This window comes from Syngnathoides biaculeatus, chromosome 9, assembly GCF_019802595.1.
Source record: "Syngnathoides biaculeatus isolate LvHL_M chromosome 9, ASM1980259v1, whole genome shotgun sequence".
In the NCBI taxonomy this organism is placed as follows: Eukaryota; Metazoa; Chordata; class Actinopteri; order Syngnathiformes; family Syngnathidae; genus Syngnathoides; species Syngnathoides biaculeatus.
The window spans coordinates 19,043,018-19,061,090 of NC_084648.1; the positions used below are offsets into that span (position 1 = coordinate 19,043,018).

The 18,073-nt window shown below is 43.9% G+C and overlaps 3 protein-coding genes across 7 annotated transcripts; all 3 read right to left on the reverse strand.

Annotated features, from left to right (window-relative positions):
- Positions 1-1,387: 1,387 nt before the first annotated feature.
- Positions 1,388-3,444, reverse strand: LOC133506279 (forkhead box protein D1-like). Of its 4 annotated transcripts, none has more exons than XM_061830259.1 (2): positions 2,741-3,444; positions 1,388-2,671 (listed from the first exon to the last, which is right to left on the reverse strand). In XM_061830259.1, exons 1-2 carry the CDS (start codon positions 3,226-3,228, stop codon positions 2,524-2,526), a joined length of 636 nt encoding a protein of 211 aa, XP_061686243.1. In that variant the 5' UTR covers positions 3,229-3,444; the 3' UTR covers positions 1,388-2,523. The 4 variants fall into 4 exon arrangements, with proteins under 4 accessions (XP_061686243.1, XP_061686244.1, XP_061686241.1 ...); XM_061830260.1 differs by having other exon boundaries at positions 1,388-2,164; positions 2,703-3,444; XM_061830257.1 differs by having other exon boundaries at positions 1,388-2,164; positions 2,536-3,444.
- Positions 3,445-5,268: 1,824 nt separating this feature from the next.
- zglp1 (zinc finger GATA like protein 1) lies at positions 5,269-13,972 on the reverse strand. Its single transcript, XM_061831067.1, has 5 exons — positions 13,756-13,972; positions 10,550-11,561; positions 10,366-10,469; positions 7,567-7,660; positions 5,269-6,031 (listed from the first exon to the last, which is right to left on the reverse strand). Exons 2-5 carry the CDS (start codon positions 11,557-11,559, stop codon positions 5,851-5,853), a joined length of 1,389 nt encoding a protein of 462 aa, XP_061687051.1. The 5' UTR covers positions 11,560-11,561; positions 13,756-13,972; the 3' UTR covers positions 5,269-5,850.
- A 192-nt stretch (positions 13,973-14,164) lies between these two features.
- On the reverse strand, positions 14,165-18,041 carry fdx2 (ferredoxin 2). Of its 2 annotated transcripts, XM_061830993.1 has the most exons (6): positions 17,837-18,041; positions 17,507-17,558; positions 17,144-17,250; positions 15,585-15,672; positions 15,309-15,488; positions 14,165-15,226 (listed from the first exon to the last, which is right to left on the reverse strand). In XM_061830993.1, exons 1-5 carry the CDS (start codon positions 18,015-18,017, stop codon positions 15,332-15,334), a joined length of 585 nt encoding a protein of 194 aa, XP_061686977.1. In that variant the 5' UTR covers positions 18,018-18,041; the 3' UTR covers positions 14,165-15,226; positions 15,309-15,331. The 2 variants fall into 2 exon arrangements, with proteins under 2 accessions (XP_061686977.1, XP_061686976.1); XM_061830992.1 differs by having other exon boundaries at positions 14,165-15,488.
- Positions 18,042-18,073: the final 32 nt, after the last annotated feature.

Here is an 18,073-nt window from a genome sequence, read left to right on the forward strand (position 1 = left end):
TGCGCGTAACAACGTCAACGTTGTTATATTGCGCAGGTTGCGTGGCGGCAATGAATGCTGGGAAATTGAGTTTACTTTGTTAACTTACGTAACTCGCGGGATCCTCCACGCTCACTGATGGGAAATTCGCGGTGTCAAAATATTTGTAACACCTGCACATGATGACCTCGAACAAAAATGGTCATTTTTACAAAATGTAGCTCCCGTAATTTCCGGCCTATAAGCGGCGACTTTTTTCACACCCTATCAACCCTGCGGTTTATGCGGTGATGCGGCTAATTTGTGCAAGGGGGCACTCGAGCGGAAAAGGTAAACGTGAGACCGGTGGAATATATGTGTCAAGGAAGTGACTTTTACCGGTATGTTTTTTTTTAGAACCGGCCCTGTTAGCGCTGCACTAGTCTGTTGCTGCTGTGTTATTGCGTGTCTCAGTGATTTTTTTACCAGTATGTTCTTTTTTACTAGCGGTACTAGTCTTACTAGCGTTACTAGCGTTTGCTAGCGTTAGCGCTGTGCTAACGTGTTGCTGCTGTGTTACTGCTATGTCTCAGCGATTTTTACCGGTATGTTCTTTTTTTACTAGCATTACTAGTGTTTGCTAATGTTAGTGTAGTGCTAACGTGTTGCTGCTATGTTACTGCTGTTTCTCTGTGATTTTTACTGGGATGTTCTTTTTTATTAGCGTTACTAGCGTTTGCTAGAATTAGCACCGCGCTAGCATGTTACTGCTGTGTTACTGCCACGTCTCAGTGATTTTTACTGGTATGTTCTTTTTTTACTAATGGTACTAGTCTTACTCATGTATGTACTAGCGTTACTAGTGTTTGCTAGCTTTAGGGCCGTGCTAACATGTTGCTGCTGTTTTACTGGTGTGTCTCAGTGATTTTTACCGGTATGTTCTTTTTTACTAGCGTTACTAGCGTTCGCTAGCGTTGCCAGCATGCTAACGTGTTGCTCCAGTGTCACTGCCGCGTCTCAGTGATTTTTACCGGGATTTTTTTTTTTTTTTTTTTTTTTACCAGCCCTGGTCGTGCTACCATGTTGTTGCTATGTTAAGCTAAGCTAAGGTATTGAAACTTTGAAAACGCTTTCCGTGTACCGTTGTTCTTATCTCGTCTTTCAATGTGGGCACTTGGGGCTTATGCACAGGTGCGGCTTATGTACGTACTAAATGGTATTTCCTTTCCAAATGTACTGGGTGAGGGTTATAATCCGTTCACGCTGTAGACTGGAAACTGCGGGAATGTGTACCAGTTCATATTTTGGAAGCACGTTTCTTTTAACATCACCACGCAATTACCCATCATTCAGTTCCGTTATTATGAAAGAAAAATGAAGAGGAATAAACTCAAGTATTTTATTTTATTTCTTACTTGTTTGGCTGCTTTTAATGAAATATCGTCACACGTTTCTCAACAATCAGCAGATTGTACATTCATGTTGAATTCAATCCGGAAAACTGACTCTCGACCTTGTTGAAGTCCAGATGCTTGCTCGGTGTTCAGAGGGAACGCAACACGTGCGACTCGTTTACTCGAACTGTTTTGATTAAAGCAGACAAACGAAGAGAGAAGTACTCAGGACGCACAATCTTGTATATTCAATCACGTCTAATTTAATGAGGCCTTCTGGGGAAAATCTTTCAACGGTGCACATTTTATTGTCTTGGCAGAGTACAACCTTTTCAAATTATATGTCATAAATTCATGTAATTAGTGAACTGGAGTGCAGTTTAAGTCAAGTATAACGGTCAAGTATGACAGCTGGAATCGGCTCCAGCACTCCCCGCGACTCTTGTGAGGATGAGCGGCAAAGAAAATGGATGGATGGATGGATGGATGGATAAAAATATTGGATTAGAATTGGAGGCACGGTGAAGTGTTGGCCTCACAGTTTTGGGGTCCCGGGTTGAATCCCTTGACCCGCCTGTGTGGAGTTTGCATGTTCTCCCCGTGCCTGCGTGGCTTTTCTCCGAGTAATCCGGTTTCCTTCCACGTCTCAAAAACATGCAACACTAATTGGACACTCTAAATTGCCCCTAGGTGTGATTGTGAGTGCAGCTGTTAATCTCCATGTGCCCTGCAATCGGCTGGCGACCAGTTCAGGGTGTACCCCGGCTCCTGCCCGTTGACAGCTGGGATAGGCTCCGGCACTCCCCGCGACCCTTGTGAGGATAATCAGATGAGAAAATGGATGGATGGACTTTGAATTTAGATTTAAATTGAGTTCTACAGGTTACAGGTCACGATGGCAGAAAACAGTTTCAAATGATATCCTGGTGTAATTTTTAGCATTTCAACAGGGGTGTGTAGACTTTTGTAGCCACTGTATCCTCACTTACCAAATCGTGTCAGCTTGCCAAAAGTCAAGGCTACACTTGTAATAAGTGAACTAACAGTACACAATTATATTATTGCTTTGTTTAAAAAGTCCTACACTTTGTCATAGGTGTGAAATAATGCCATAATTGTCACGTTATGATTTTTTTTCTGTGCAAAAAAAAAAAGCTACATAATCAGCGCGTCAAGCAGTTACAGCGCTAAAGCAGGACGAGCGTGTCGGCTCAGCGATGATGTAATTGGGCGTCCTCCCGTGAAAGGAGACGGCGTAGGTGAAGGGAGAGATTCTGTCCAAAAGCGGTCCAAACAAGACGGGAATCTCTCGGGGAGGACTGCGGAGAGAGCAGGAGGAAAGGTTCTTACAGGGGGACTCCCGGGACCAGCGCGGTTCTTTAGAACACCTGCAAGGCTCGGTTTCCAGCAGAGGGATTCGGGCGGGTCCGGGATGAAGAAGCGCCGCCACGGCGGAGTCGGTCAGTGTCCTCCGGGGCGAGCGTGGCCTCTTGAAGCGTTTCCTCCGCCGGAGGAAGCTCCCGTTTGCAAACATGTCGGCCGACATGGGGTCCAAAGTCCAGAAGTTTCCCTTCCCCGGAACGCCGGGCCCCCGCGGGACCTTGACGAAGCAGTCGTTCAGGGACAGGTTGTGTCGGATGGAGTTGTGCCACGTGGGGATCCTGTCCCGGTAGTAGGCGAAGTTGCGGCCGATGAAGTCGCAGATCTGGCTGAGGGCGAGTCTCTTCTTGGGGCTCTGCAGGATCGCCATGGTGATCAGGGCGATGTAAGAGTAGGGCGGCTTCGGCGGGGACGCGGCGCTGCGGCCCGGGACCTCGTCGTCCCGCACGCCCGCGTGGAGGTGCGCGCCTTCAGGGGCTTTGCGGTGCAGAGTCATGATCCTCGGTGCGGGCTGGAGACGGAACGCAACTCTTCATCTTTGACTTTTAGCGTCCTCCTCCTCCTCTTCCTCCTCCTCCTACCGAGCCCAAATGCACCTCCTCGTTCAGACAACCCCTGGGGAGGAGACTGCGTAGTTCCGGTCTAATCGGATCCGAGACACAAACTTGATCGAAAATAATCTTTTCATCCATCCGTCCACTTCCTTAGCCGCTTATCCTCACGAGGGTCGCAGGGAGTTCGGGAGCCTATCCCAGCCGTCAGCGGGCAGGAGGCGGGGTACACCCCGAACTGGTCGCCGGGCACATCGAGATATACAGCCGCACTCACAATCACACCTAGGGACAATTTAGAGTGTCCAATTCGTGTTGCATGTTTTTGAGATGTGGGAGGAAACCGGAGTGCCCGGAGAAAACCCACGCAGAACATGCAAACTCCACACAGGCGGGTCAAGGGATTCAACCCAGGACCCCAAAACTGCGGGGCCAACACTTTACAGCTGCTCCAACGTGCCTCCAATTCTAATCCAGTATTTTTATCCATCCATCCATTTTCTTTGCCGCTCATCCTCACAAGAGTCGCGGGGAGTGCTGGAGCCTTTCCCAGCTGTCAACGGGCAGGAAGCGGTGTACACCCTGAACTGGTCGCCAGCCAATCGGAGGGCACATCGAGGCAAACAGCAATCGCACTCACAATCGCACCTACGAGCAATTTACAGTGTCCAGTTAATCTTTGCCTGTTTTTGGGACGTGGGAGGAAACCGGCCACCCAGAGAAAAGACACGCGGGCACGGGGAGGACATGCAAACTCCTCGCGGGTGGGGCCGGGATTCAACCTGGGTCCTCAGAACTGTGAGGCCAATACTTTACCAGCTGATCCACCGTGCTGCCGATTCTAATACAGTATTATTATTATTTAGGTTTAATTCCATGTTTTAAAATTAAAGTGACAGTCAATTTCCACAAATGAATTGGAAATTGGTGGAACGGTGGATCGGCTGGTAAAGCGTTGGCCTCACAGTTCTCAGGACCCAGATTCGATCCCGGCCTCGCCTGTGTGGAGTTTGCATGTTCTCCCCGTGCCTGCGTGGCTTTTCTCCGGGCACTCTGATTTCCTCTCACATCCCAAAAACATGCAATAGAAACTGGACACTCTAAATTGCCCCTAGGTGTGAATGTGACTGCGACTGTTTGTCTCCATGTGCCCTGCGATTGGCTCACAACCAGTTCAGGGTGTACGACGCCTCCTGCCTGTTGACAGCTGGGATTGGCGCCAGTGCTCCTCACGACCCTCGTGAGGATATGTGGCAAAGGAAATGGATGGATGGAATTTCAAATCCTCACTAACTTTCTCCCCAATTCAGTGAGGTGTGCCCTCTTTTTTGTCCCCCTCAAATCAATTTGTGGTCAGTATTGAAATATTTTGCCCGAACCACCGGCGCAAAGGTCAGCTTTACAGATGCCACGTCGGCTCTGCAGGCTACACAGAACGCCATCTGTTATCCGTTTGGATTTTTCTCCGCATTCGCGCTGTAACCGTTGTTTATTTTTGATGTTAGAAACGAGCAGCGCAGGCATCCCGATACTTGTTTTTTTTTTTTTTAGTTTTTGAAAATATAACCTTGATTTTATCAGGCCCATTTTTATGTTCTTGGCCCATTCAGCTCGTTTTGTTTGGCGCTCCTCCCCCCCGATGGACGTTTTGGCAACGTTAAGACCGGGAAAGTTTCTTTGGCTTTTCGGAATTAGAGAGCGGCGTCATATGTTTTATAAAACAATAGTTGGCGCAGGCCGCGTCCATGTGAGGCCACCCACCGCGCCGAGAGGTCCGCCCGCGCAACGGAGGAGCGTCGTTAACGCACGCCACTTCCTTTTCCGCTCTTTTATGGCCGCAATCAATTTACTAAATATATCATCGCTCTTCTGAGATGACCAATTACTGTCTTCCAAATATTCGATCTGTGCGCCGAATCAGGCAACAAAATGAGGGAAATTGACAATATTTAACGCAGACCGACAACACATTGGTGTTCACAGGAAAATGTACTTTTTTTTTAATAACTTCACAAGCACGCGTGCCAAGAAAACCAATGAATCAATAATGAAATAATAGCCAATACCCAAAACCGCCAACACGTAAAAATTTAACATTCCAAGACCACACTGACAAAAACAAGGATCATAAGATAGAGTACCCAAAAAACCTCCCAAAAACCAAATTGTACACTTTGCGGCATTGAACGCACCCTTAACAAAAGTCCAGCATTGGCCACCTAACAATTGACCTTTGAACTGCGAGGGTCAGCGTCACATTTTTCCTCAGAAAAGTCAAAGATATGCTCAAGCATTTATATGTTGTTTTTTTTTTAAACTGAACAGCCACAACAAACATTTAAATATTACAAATTTTTATGGTGTTTTTTTTTCCTCTTTAAGAGGCATTAAAATTTTTTTTTTTTTTTGCGCCACCGTTTTTTGTTCATTTGAGTTGTCGTAAGTTTCTTAGCATAGTGGAGCTAATGTTTTACACAATATTGAGTGTTTTAAAAAAAGAAAAAAAAAGGGGGCAGTGAACACACCAGTGCAGATTTCTGAGGCGAGTTTGTGTCGAAATGTGGCGTTCAAGTGTTTGCGCAGCTCCGCGTGGCGGTAAAAGTGGACGTTTTCTCCGAGATGCTGCGATTGCGCTGAGTGGACGTCGGCTTCACAAAATTTCCACATTTGAGGCAGCACGTGTTGGAGTTGCTTTCTTTTTTCGGGATATTCCAGCAGTTGACGCAACGCACTCTGTACTTCTTGTACCTTTTAAAAAAAGAAAAAAGACAGTCCAAAAAAAAAAATGTACATAATTTCCAGCCTAGAAGCCGGGACTTTTTGTACACACGTTTTCAACCATGCGGCTAATTTGTGGATCTTTTCTCATGGCCGCAAGGGGCACTCGAGCAGAAAAGCTAAGAGTGACGCTAGTGGAATATATGTGCCAAGGAAGTGACTTTTACCGGTATGCGTTTTTTTTTTTTTTTTTTAACTGGCTATGTTAGCGGCGTGCTAGCGTTAGCGCCATGCTAGCGTGTTGCTGCTGTGTGTCTGCCATGAGAGGTCAGGAAGGGGCAAAATCTGCACAAAACCCATCTCATTAACTTTATGTGTTTACCGGGCCAAAATGGACTCAATAAGTCCACGAAAAGACACATTTGATGAGAAACCATAATAAATGAAAAGAACTACCGTAATTTCTGGCCTGTAAGCCGCAACTTTTTTTTCCACACGCTTTCAACCCTGTGACTTATGCGGTTATGCGGCTAATTTGTGCATTTTTTTCTAACGGCCACAAGGGGGCACTCGAGCAGGAAAAAGTAAGTGACACCGGTGGATTATATGTGCCAAGGAAGTGACTTTTACCTTTTTTTTTTTTAACTGCCTCTGTTAGCATGGTGCCAGCGTTAGCATCAAGCTAGCGTGTTTCTGCTGTGTGACTGCCGCGTCTTAGTGATTTAGGTATGTTTTTTTTTTTTTTTTTTACCGGCCCTGTTAGAGCTGTGTAAGCACTGGGCTAGCGTGTTGCTGCTGTATTACTGCCGTGTCTCAATGATTTAGGTTGTTTTTTTGTTAAACCAGCTATTAGTTATGTGCTACTGTGTGGCTACTGTGTAGCTGCCATGGCTGTTTTTTGTTTTTACTGGTATGTTTTTTTTTTTATTTTTTTAAAACCAGCCCTGTTCGTGCTACCGTGTTGTTGGTATGTTAAGCTAAGCTAAGGTATTGAAACTTTGAAAACTGTGTACCATCGTTTTTTTGTAAATTCGTGTTTCAATGTGGCCACACGCGGCTTTTACACAGGTGCGGCTTACGCATGTACCAAAATGTATCGGGCTGAGGCTTATAATGAGGTGCGCTCTGTAGGCCAGAAATTACGATAATACTTCAAGAAACAAATATGTGTTTCTAACCATGGCCAAGCAAAACCCAGCAGAAAAAATATACCAGCACATTGGAAGTAAAAGTTTGACTCTTATTGCAATCACATTATTTATAGCGGACAACCATCCACACCCCTCGTGCAAATGTTAGTTTTTTTTTGTGGTCATAAGATAAATATGTTCAAACATTTTCACATTCCAGCATTTCGACATCAGCGTCACCATTTAAAGTACACGCTTATGCAACCACCTCACAGTATTTATACTTCCCCTCTCCATTGTAGAGTTCTCAGTATTGGGAAGAAATTGAATTATCTGGGTCTCATTGTTTCATATCACAAAAACCTCAAGTGTTATCAAATTGATGAATTCTCGTTTTGTTTATGGTCATTCTTTAATGTGAGTAATGTTGCGTACCTTATGCCGCAAGCATTGCAGAGAGGGGTCCCATCTTCTCCATCCCTCCACATGGGGGTCTTTGTGGTGCAGCATGATGCGCAAACTTTGCCCCCTAGTGACACAACACGTTAGTACAGCGAGTCCCGAGCGAGCACGTTAAGCGTGCTGCGAGATATCAAAAAGGATGCCGTAGAAAATCAGGCCATTTTTATTCTTCTGAAGATGATGAATTACAGATATTGCCTTGTCACATATAGTGACAGGCAGAACAATAACATGTACGGAAGTAAATATGTGCCACCAGGATTTGAATTTGAAATGTAAAGTCATAACATTTTCAATAGTTGTATTACAGTCTAACTTTTCAATGTTAACAATTCAACTGGCTACAATTCGCTGTCTGAAATTCACCGTCTGTGCCACCGGGCAGGGTTACTTCAGGTCAGAACCGAAGACGCGGCCAATCCATCTTAGTCAGTATGCGAAGTCACGTGACTAAGAAAGCGGAACTGGATTGGCTGGGTGTTAGTTTCAGACAGTGTTTTTTTTTTTTTTTTTTTTTTTTTTAAATATGCATTGCTCTCAAATGAGTATTAAAAAAAGAAAAGAGAGGTTTACGTAGGTTAAAGTGTGGCCCAACACGCTTCCGTGTACGGGGCTGAAGCCTATCCTAGCGGTTTATTTTCTTTTTTTTTTTATAACGCATTGGACTCATTTGAGAACAATGCATATGTAATAAAAAAAAAAAAATCGTCTGTCACGGAGAGGTTTACCAACGTTTAACGTGTGGCTGCAACACGCTTCCGTGTACAGTGTAGACGACTCAGTCTTTTTTTTTTTTTTTAACGCATTGTTCTCAAATGAGCCAACTTGGTATTATAAATACTTCTTAAGAAACACTACGGAGGAGCCAACTTGCTTGTCCTCTGGTTTTTCCTCAATTATACTTAATGAATGAGAGTTTTGTGTAAAACCAGGGATCATATATTTAAATATTGGTAATACTACCTGAAAAGATCGATGGATTTCGGCAAAGGTTAACGTGGAGCCAAACATTTCCGCGTTCACGATCCGTCTTCCCCGTTGAGAACAGATCCAGCGGCGAAGTATTTGTACACGTCCTGAATTTTCTACGCTTTCAAACTCTTGCGTGTAAATCTCGACGATTTACTCACCAGATCCATGTGTAGATCCGGTTGTCCAAGACAAGCGGAAGCCAATTAACAGTTCAATTTCTTAAATCGGCGAAAACATCGACTTTGGCATGAAATACGGGTCTTCTATGCCAATATGTTTCTCATTTTTCCACGTACCTTCGTTTATTATCACCTACTGAGTGTTTAAACGGGATCGGACAAAACTCTGGGAAACTTAGCATGGAACCGTGCTTTGTTTGACCAACAATATGGCTAGTCACGTGATTTCGGTGACGTAGGTCCACGAGCTCTATAGATAAAATCACGCAGAACACAGGCGGCAAAGTCAAGGCCCGGGGACCAGATCAGGCCCACCACGTGATTTGTGGCCCGCGAAGGCAAATGACGTGTGTTAACTTCCGTGATTCAGGTGAAAATCTCTACCAAAATTTCAAATTGTCATATCATAAATGAAAATGTTGCGATATCAGCATTTTTGTGTTAACAACATATACAATGGTTGAAAAACCCATTACCCTTGAATGTCTGATTCAAAAACTAGTTCATAAATTTCATGTGTAAATATGATGAGGCGATGATAAAGGTTTTTCTGTTTTCACTCATAACGGCTCTCGGAGGGAAACCGTAACTACAATGTGGCCCGCGACAAAAATGACTTTGGCACCCCTGATGAAGAAAATTATTGTCCTCCTCGTAGTAAAAATAAGACAATGCTCTCCCTGGTCTTTGGTTTTGTTGCATATCCCAAAATGTAAACGGTTTGCATCAGTTGATAGTCCCAAGAATGGTTGAAGAGAATTGCTGAAAATGTGTAGACTGAGAACAATCTCACATTACATTTTGGCGATGCACCCAAGAACTCCGTCATCTCACCCTTCCTGACTTTTAAGATGCGGCTAAAACGAAGCCTAGCAATGCAATTAGCAGGTCTTCTACTATGTCATTTCCAATTTGTGGAGGAATAATGGCACAAAGCACATCAATAATCAGAACCCGATCCCGACTGTGAAGCACCGTAGAGGGAGCATCATCCTGTGGGCATGCTTTGTTACCGCGGGGCCTGGACAGCTCACTATTCTTAACCGAAAAATGATTTTACAAGTTGATCAAGGTATTTTTCCAAAGAACGTGAGGCCATCTGTCCAAAAATGAAGCTCAAAAGAGAGGATTAGTGTCGCAAAAACCACAATAATCCCAAACACGGACGCTGACTCAACAAAAGAATAAAGAAGAAAATGCGTGTTCTGAAGTGGGCCGGGTCCAAGTCATGACCTCAAGAGAGCTAACCACACCAGACATCCAAGGAAACTTGCTCAAATGCAGATGTTCTAAAGAGGAGCGGTCAAAATTGTTCGCATTTGAACTGCAAATACTTTGAAAAAATTTTTTTAAAGGTTATTGTTGACAAAATAGGATCAACCTGTTAGGCGGGCCGTGGTTTCAGTGGATTCAGAGGACACTCCCGTTGCATTTGTGAGTACAAGGCTCGATTTATTTTTATGATGTTGAAGCCTCATTTTACATAATTGTCGCTTTTTTTTTTTTTTTTTTTTAAATAATTCAGTGTTGGTATGTCGAATTTACTTTTGTTGTTGTTTTACAGAGTCTTGATAATACTGGAGGAGATTGTAGTACAATACAGGAAAAACACGTTACACACTTGAAGCAGTGGGTTTACTCTCCTCATCGGAGCTCCAGGCCGTCCGAGACGTTCGGGTCTTCCTCCTCTTCCCGGATTTCTGCACACTCTTGCCGAGCCCTTCGCTGAAGTTTGAAGGAGAGACAAGACAAACCAGAGTATTTGTAGACCTGCATGGTCTGATTGTATACCGGCAATTCCCCACCTGTACTTGGAAGTTACGATGAGCCGACACTCCTCCCCTCCGTCATTCAGCTCTGCGCCGATCCGGAACCTCACTCCCCGGAAGTTCGGGTCTCGGATATCAGCGCTGCGTCTCGGATTGGGTTGCTTCCTGAGTATTTTGGTTCTCGGCGAGTGGTGTAACGCGGGTGTTTCATTTCCCTCATTTGACCTCAACTGCGAGGACGCCGCGGTGGCGGGCGAGCACCGTAGCGTCTCCTCAACTTGAACATGCGCGCCGTGTGATTTTGATGACACTTCATCTGGTTGCGAGGGCCCCTGGTGGTTCAACATCAGGTCCTCGTTGCGGCCGAAGACGTGAGCCGGCCGTGATCGCTCCAGGCTATTGGAGTCGAAACCCGTTTGACTATTAGGGGATGCGTCCAACATGTGTACATGTGACCAAGAACTTCCTGAAACACTGGCGCCGGCACGACGATCTTCAGCAGAGGAGCTGTCCCGACTGCCCTCCGACAACACGTAAACACTCAACTCGGGATCGGCTTCAAATTGCTGAGAATATGCCAGAACTTCTTCTGCAACGACGCTGGCATCGGTTCCTTCAAAAGATCTTGATGCATGTGCAGAAGGGACGGCCCATATATTGGGAAACGGCAGTCCTGGTTCTGATTCCTCATCCCTGAGGTCCATGAGCCTCTCACACTGCAGGTTGATCAGACTCAACGATCGCCAAGTGCTGTGGGCGCCAGGTGGGCACTCCGTTAGGAATTCCATTTCCCCGCTGAACACGTGGTCATGGCGTTCGTACGGTGATATTAAAGTTGGGGGGCTGGAGCTTGGAGGACTTCCGGCTTGAGCGTCTTCGAGCGAGCAGGGCAGCGACCTGGTGTCGAGGTCGCCGCTCTGCAACGAGACCTCAAGGTTAGAAACCTCCTGGAAAAGGTAGACCAGCGCAGATTTGGGGCCTTCTTTTTCCGCCTCTCTCGGGCATCGCTGGAAGAGGGCCACGTCTGACCTTTGAACTGTGTTCATATCTGCATCAGTGAACAGAAACAGTTTTTAAGATACTTGGACTCCAAATGGAAACCTACCAAATTGCCTTTAAGAGTGTCATTTGAATAAATGTGCCCCCGTTACTTGTCAAGGACGTCGTCCACTTCAATAAACGCCGTACCTCAAATTGAAAGAATGTACTGTATTCCCATAAAACAAACCAACTGATTGAGTTCATTTAATCATTGGTCACAATATGAGGAATAAATAAAGGCAATCACGGCTGATTTCTTATATGAACTAATACAAGAAACATGTATTTTCAGTCACAAGTTTGCATGAAAATAGTCATTAATTTAATATATTGGGAACTTTTAAAGATTGACTTTCTGTAAAATGGATCTAGAGAAAGCCTATGACAGAGTACTAAGAGAGGAACTGTGGTACTGCATGCGGAAGTCTGGTGTGGCGGAGAAATATGTTAGAATAGTACAGGACATGTATGAGGGCATCAGATCAAGCGGTAAGGTGTGCGGTAGGTGGGACTGCATCAGGGATCCGCGCTGAGCCCCTTCCTGTTTGCTGTAGTAATGGATAGGCTGACAGATGAGGTTAGACTGGAATCCCCTTGGATCGTGATGTTCGCAGATGATATTGTGACAAGCAGGGAGGAGGTGGAGGAACAATTAGAAAGATGGAGGGATGCACTGGAAAGGAAAGGAATGAAGATTAGCTGAAGTAAAACAGACTATGTGCGTAAAGGGGGAAGAGTGAGGCTACAGGGAGTAGCGATAATCGAGGGTGGACAACTTCAAATACTTGGGGTCAGCAGTACAGAGCAATGGTGAGTGTGGTAAGGAAGTGAAGAAACGGGTCCAAGCAGGGTGGAACAGCTTGCGGAAGGTGTCTGGTGTTCTATGTGACAGAAGAGTCTCCGCTAGGATGAAGGGAGAAGTTTATAAAACAGCGGTGAGGCCGGATTAGAGACGGTGGCACTGAAGAGAGAACAGGAAGCAGAACTGGAGGTGGCAGAAATGAAGATGTTGATCTTTTCGCTCGGAGTGAGCAGGTTGGATAGGATTAGAATTCAGCTAAATTACAAAGTTGGTTGTTTTGGAGACGAGGTTCGAGCGAGCAGACTTCGATGGTTTGGACATGTCCAGAGGCAAGAGAGAGTGACTATATTGGTGGAAGGGAAAAGAGCGAGAGAGAGGAAGACCAAAGAAAAGGTGGATAAATGTTGTGAGGGAAGACATGAGGACAAGTGGGTGTTAGAGAGGAAGATGCACGAGATAGGCTTGGATGGAAAAAGATGACGCGCTCTGGCGACCCCTAACGGGACAAGCCGAAAGGAAAAGAAGAAGACCTTCTGTATAATGGAGCAAGGTGGACTGACCATACAACAGCCAATGATTTTTCAAAACAAGTCAAATATTCTTTTTGTTATAGTGGCAAAGGAAAACTAGTACCGCATCTACGTTTTCAGTCCATCAATATTAATAACAGGAAGTTAAGGGAGCTTAACCTTGTTGATATTTGAGACCTGATGTATAATTTTGACCTTTTTACTTGAAAATCCTAAATCGTGCACCCGATTGTTTAAGTTTGTTGTATAATCATTCCTGTCTGTAAAATGTAACATTAGTATGTGTGTGTAAATAATAAAGTGGGAGAGAAAATATATTTTTTTTTTCTGCTTGGCAATCGAACGAAATTAAAAAAAAAAAAATAAAAATCATATCTGGAACGTAAGTGCTGCACTTGTGCACTTGTACTTGTGTAAGCGTCTTGTGGGTGAAATAGTAGGACATACTTTTGCTATATGAAATGCATAAACCCACCAATCAACAACGTAAATATAGAAGTTCATAGTGTTAAGGATTTCCATTTGGAGGAGTTGTTGTAGTGGATTGAACTTTTTTTTTTTTTTTTTTTTAAACCAGCCTAAAAACGGGCTTCCACTTGTTTACATTAATCGAGTCGCTTATGTGATGGAATTTAATTCCACGATTGGAAAAGAAGATGATATCCTTCAACATATTTCAAAAAGCTCGTCGTACAGGTGAAATCCTCGTAGAGTAATGGCCAAATCCAAGTGACAAACAGAAGCCTTCACCTGCTGAGCAGCGGTACGATAACGTTTTGGGAACTTCAAAAATATTGTTTTAGTTTTTTGTTTTTTTTTTTTTGGGCGGGGGGCGGTTGGCGGTTCATAAAATGATTGTTGATGCTTACCTTACAGAAATCACGCAGCTCGATTGTGGAATCGTTTTTGATGAATTCTGGCAAGGATCCGACAAGGGTGAGGCTACTTAGCTTGATTGGTAGCACCTGACTGCCCGTTGGCTAATTATTTACGCCGATCGTCAACGAAAATGATATTTCATATCACATTTGTCCGTGGATCGATTAGAAACACACGCGACATAATTTCCCGTTACTAACTGGAGTGGGGAACGTGGGGACCCCCCCCCCCCCCTCCAACACACACACATGTGCAAACACAATATAATATGCTAGACGTATGTAACACTGAATTATAGTTGGCCTTCGGCAATATTACTCCTCCTGCAAGTGTTGGTTACAGATTAAGAGTAATTTATCTTGCACCCTCGTCTGGTAGACAAAGAAAAGTATTCAATAGTGCTTTAAAATAGTACTTTATTGCACAATTTTAAATATGTAATATATGCCATACAATTTAGTGACTCACGTGTGCGTAAGTTGGACAAGTACAGTACAAATAAGAGTTAAAGGTGGTAAAACTTCCTCATCGGCAGCTTGTTGCAAGTTTGACAACACAACAGAACCGCATCAGTGTCACCGGATCAGAACTGAAGCCGTGTCTGTTCTTATAAGTTATTTGAAATGTATATCTGGATTTATTATTTTTTTTTTTTGTATAGGACATTCACTGAAGAGCAGCCATATTCTTGACAAATCCAAAAGAAATGTATAAAGTATGAGTGAGTATTGGTGGTGATGACGATCTGAGTGAAATGACAAAAGAGCATTTTGCGGGCGACAGTTTGTGCGTATAAGTTGTAACATGGAATGTTCCATTCAGCAGTTGTACAAAGGAGTATTGTTGACACACTGAGGCAGGGGACGTATTATGACAAAGATGTACAAGACATTTGGAGCAGCAAAATAATTGTACAGATACAGTAATCTATATTTGGGTAGATTACCCTCAGTATAAACACTTGACTGTGATTGTGCAAACCTGAAATAAATATTGAATATCACCTGATTAATAGATGGCAGATCTTTAAAGTTGTTCCAATTAGAAATGAAATCACTGCTATATTCATGTACAAAATAGTGTAAATTTGCATTTTTACTTTGTCATAGCTGTTTAAACCTCCCATTTTTCTTCTCAGTGTGGCTCTAAGACTCCTTTGTGAAAGTGAGCTTGAACTAAAAAGGTCTCCACACTTGAATGTTTAGGCTGTTGTTGTTTTTTTTTTTGTTTGTTTTTTTAAACAGAACATTTTTATGAGATTGCGCGCCGTGTCTCAATGCTGGCCTGAGAACGTAGAACAATCCAACAACAGATTCTTGCAAGATCTTCCTTTTTTCGAAGAAACCTCTCGATTTCGTTGCATCCTTTGGACGTCTGCGGTCCCACTTCAGTGAGCCGTTAAAACTGGTCAGGCGAGAGACCTTCAGATCGGTTTGCTACGGACCTCCCGAGGAGCAGATTCTTCAAAAAAAAAAAGGTAGCCCGTTCGTTCTCTCCCTCGCGTGGCTTCTCGTTTGCCCGGGCCGGCCGCGCTCAATCCCACCTTCGTCTTCCGCGCTTTTCTCCTCAATGAGGTTTGGGAACGTGTCCGTCCACGTAGAAGTTCCTCGTGACTTTGGGGAGCGTCAGCTCCATGCCCTCCATCTCCGGGGTGAGGATGATCTGGCAGCCCAGCCGGGAGTTCTCCTGCAGCATGGGCGCCATGTCCAGCATGTCATCCTCCCTAAAACGTGAGTGAGTGGATTACTCGATGTACTCATCCCCTCCGTCGCCGGCGGGCGAAATGTTCGGAAAAATCCAATTACAAGTGAACGCCTACCTCTCAAGTGGTTCGGGCAGTTTGTCTAAATGGTCTCTGCTGACGTAGACGTGACACGTAGAGCAGGCCAGAGACGCCTCGCACGCTCCTGAATGGAAAATATACAAAACGATCGTGATCTTGATTGCAAGGTCACTGGCCGCAGAATTGAGGAAAAATTGTCATTTTGGATCTAATGCGATCCATTCCACAGGGATGAGAATTTTCCGCAGATTTGCAGAGTTTTTTCAGCTGAAAATGTCATTTTTGTGAAACGTGTAAATCCATTGAGAAAAGTGTGTGTGGTGTCGTGAAATTATTCATAGCTGTGATAGCGGAAAACAGCATTGCTATCTGTTTGCATTAAATTTGGTGTTTATAATAACGACAACGTTCCGATTTCCGGCAGCATTTTCACTCTGATGTTAACATTTCATAGAGAAGCATTCTGTTTACTACGGTGTAGTTATAGACATACGTACGCATATGTTATCGAGCTGTCTGCAGGTTTGCCAGTGTGGCGAAAGTCTTGGAGCGAAAAGATGATCGCAGCAGGGAAATTGATAAAAACCACGGGGGGAAAAAACTGTTTCGGATGGGCCTGGCTTGAAAAAAGTGTAACCGTGCAGATAGGAACGAAAATGGGATCAACATGTCTAACCGAACACGCAAAAAGTGGACGTTCCCGGCAAAGTGCTGTGCACTCTGTGTTCCGATATGATCAATTATGGAAACTGAGGCGCAAAAAAAATATCCAGGAGCATATCCAAACCGGGAAACACAAAGGTAAGTTGGACGTAATTTTTCTCAAATATTATATATAATTGTTAATATCTGCCCTGTAGATCACAGATTTTATCGCTCACTTGTATATTTCATGATCTCTCACTCTCTCTCATAATATATATATATATATGAACAAATTACTTGTGTACTTATTTCTGAAGTATAACTTGGAAGTGCAGTAGCCTATTTGATATGAATTTAACTCAGTCTACATTTTTAAGTCTGAAGTTTGGCAAAATTATTCTGGTTGTTTGGACTTAGATTTTAAGTTTTCTAAAATATTATGATTGCCCTGTATTTACACTGTTAGAAGTAACCAGAGGTCACCATTTAACAGTGTGTTTTATTTAAAAAGAAAAATTCATGCATTTTCAGTTTTTCCAAATTGGTCATTTTCATCCCTGATTCCACAAGCTGAATGGAAAATTTTACCTCGAGAAAATATTTAGTATTTTTTTATTTTGTAATTATACTAGTTGTAGTTTGATGGAAAAATATATAAAAGTGAGCATTATCATTTTTGTATTTTTTTTTTTTTTTTTTTGCTCTTACAATTGGATTTCCTCGTGTTTCTCCAAAGAACTTTATGTCATCCATGTCGTCTCGACAAAAGCGAATGAATGACACAGATGTGGAAATAACATGATGAAGACTACAGATTATTATTTTTTGTCTCACTTAATACACGTCGCTGTGGGTACCTTTTAGTGGTAGTTCCCATACCGTACGTACGTGGAATAATTTGTGAAGGCATTATGTGCACACCCTGCATATGGAATGTTCCAAACACCCACCTTCCAGTTCAATTCCATTCTTGTGGGCCAAGTACAAAATATTGTCTCCCACTTTGGCTCGAACTGGGATCCGCTGGCCCGACCGGTCTACGTACACCACGTTGACCCTAAAAGGCAGTAAACACAGCTCAAGGAAATATGGAAGAATGAAAGAAATATGGGTCCCACCCTGAGGAATCAAATATTTTCATGTATTTAAAAAAATAGATCATTTTTAGTGTCCAGTTAGCATACACTTTTTGCTTGGTTATGTGTCGGGTGATTTCTAAACTTTGAAGCCGCTGGAATTTAAATTGAGCGAATCCCAACAGCGGCAACAGTTTAGTAAGTCAAAGTTTCACATTAAAATTCTTGCAGACGTACACGTTGTCTTGGTTCTCTTCATCGGGGCTGCTTTCTTCACTGTGGTACGAACCTGAACACGGGGACAGAAGGTAAGGCCAGAAGTCATTGCAGATTCAGGTAAACACGGCAAATACGTCATTACTTGTTGCACAATCTTCCACAATGTCATGAGAACGAGGTTACACAAGTGTTACTCAGCAAATACTTGAAATCATATGATCATTGGACTCTTGAGCGTCTGCATTCAAAAAAGACGTTAAAATCATCAGCTCAGGCTCGTCGCCATAAAAGCGAGACGTTAAAGCACAAACGCGAGCAGGAAACTAGCAAGGACGGTGAAGCACTCACCAACGTTCGTCTGCATGTAGCGACTAAAAGCGGTACGCAAGCGGTCCACCGAGTCTTGTCTTTGCAAATAAGCCGTGCAAGACTTTAACGTGAACAACGGACAAGTGCACCAGTCCGGGAGGACTCGCGAAAGTCTGAAAGTCAGCCCCACGCTCGAGCGGACTGCGGCGCAGGCAGCCATGATTGTGTTTTGATCACGTGCTCGGCGGCGCCCAATAGGAAAAGAGCTCTGTCGGT

Coding starts and splice junctions, on each gene's coding strand:
- LOC133506279 (XM_061830257.1), bottom strand. CDS start 3,228: ATGACTCTGCACCGCAAAGCCCCTGAAGGCGCGCACCTCCACGCGGGC. Junction 2,165..2,535: donor GCTCGTCCTGCTTTAGCGCT/GTAACTGCTTGA, acceptor TATCCTCACAAG/GGTCGCGGGGAGTGCCGGAG.
- zglp1 (XM_061831067.1), bottom strand. CDS start 11,559: ATGAACACAGTTCAAAGGTCAGACGTGGCCCTCTTCCAGCGATGCCCG. Junction 10,470..10,549: donor ATCGTAACTTCCAAGTACAG/GTGGGGAATTGC, acceptor TTCAAACTTCAG/CGAAGGGCTCGGCAAGAGTG. Junction 6,032..7,566: donor TGCAATGCTTGCGGCATAAG/GTACGCAACATT, acceptor TTTTTTTAAAAG/GTACAAGAAGTACAGAGTGC.
- fdx2 (XM_061830993.1), bottom strand. CDS start 18,017: ATGGCTGCCTGCGCCGCAGTCCGCTCGAGCGTGGGGCTGACTTTCAGA. Junction 15,673..17,143: donor GAATGGAATTGAACTGGAAG/GTGGGTGTTTGG, acceptor TTTTCCATTCAG/GAGCGTGCGAGGCGTCTCTG. Junction 15,489..15,584: donor CTGCCCGAACCACTTGAGAG/GTAGGCGTTCAC, acceptor CTCACGTTTTAG/GGAGGATGACATGCTGGACA.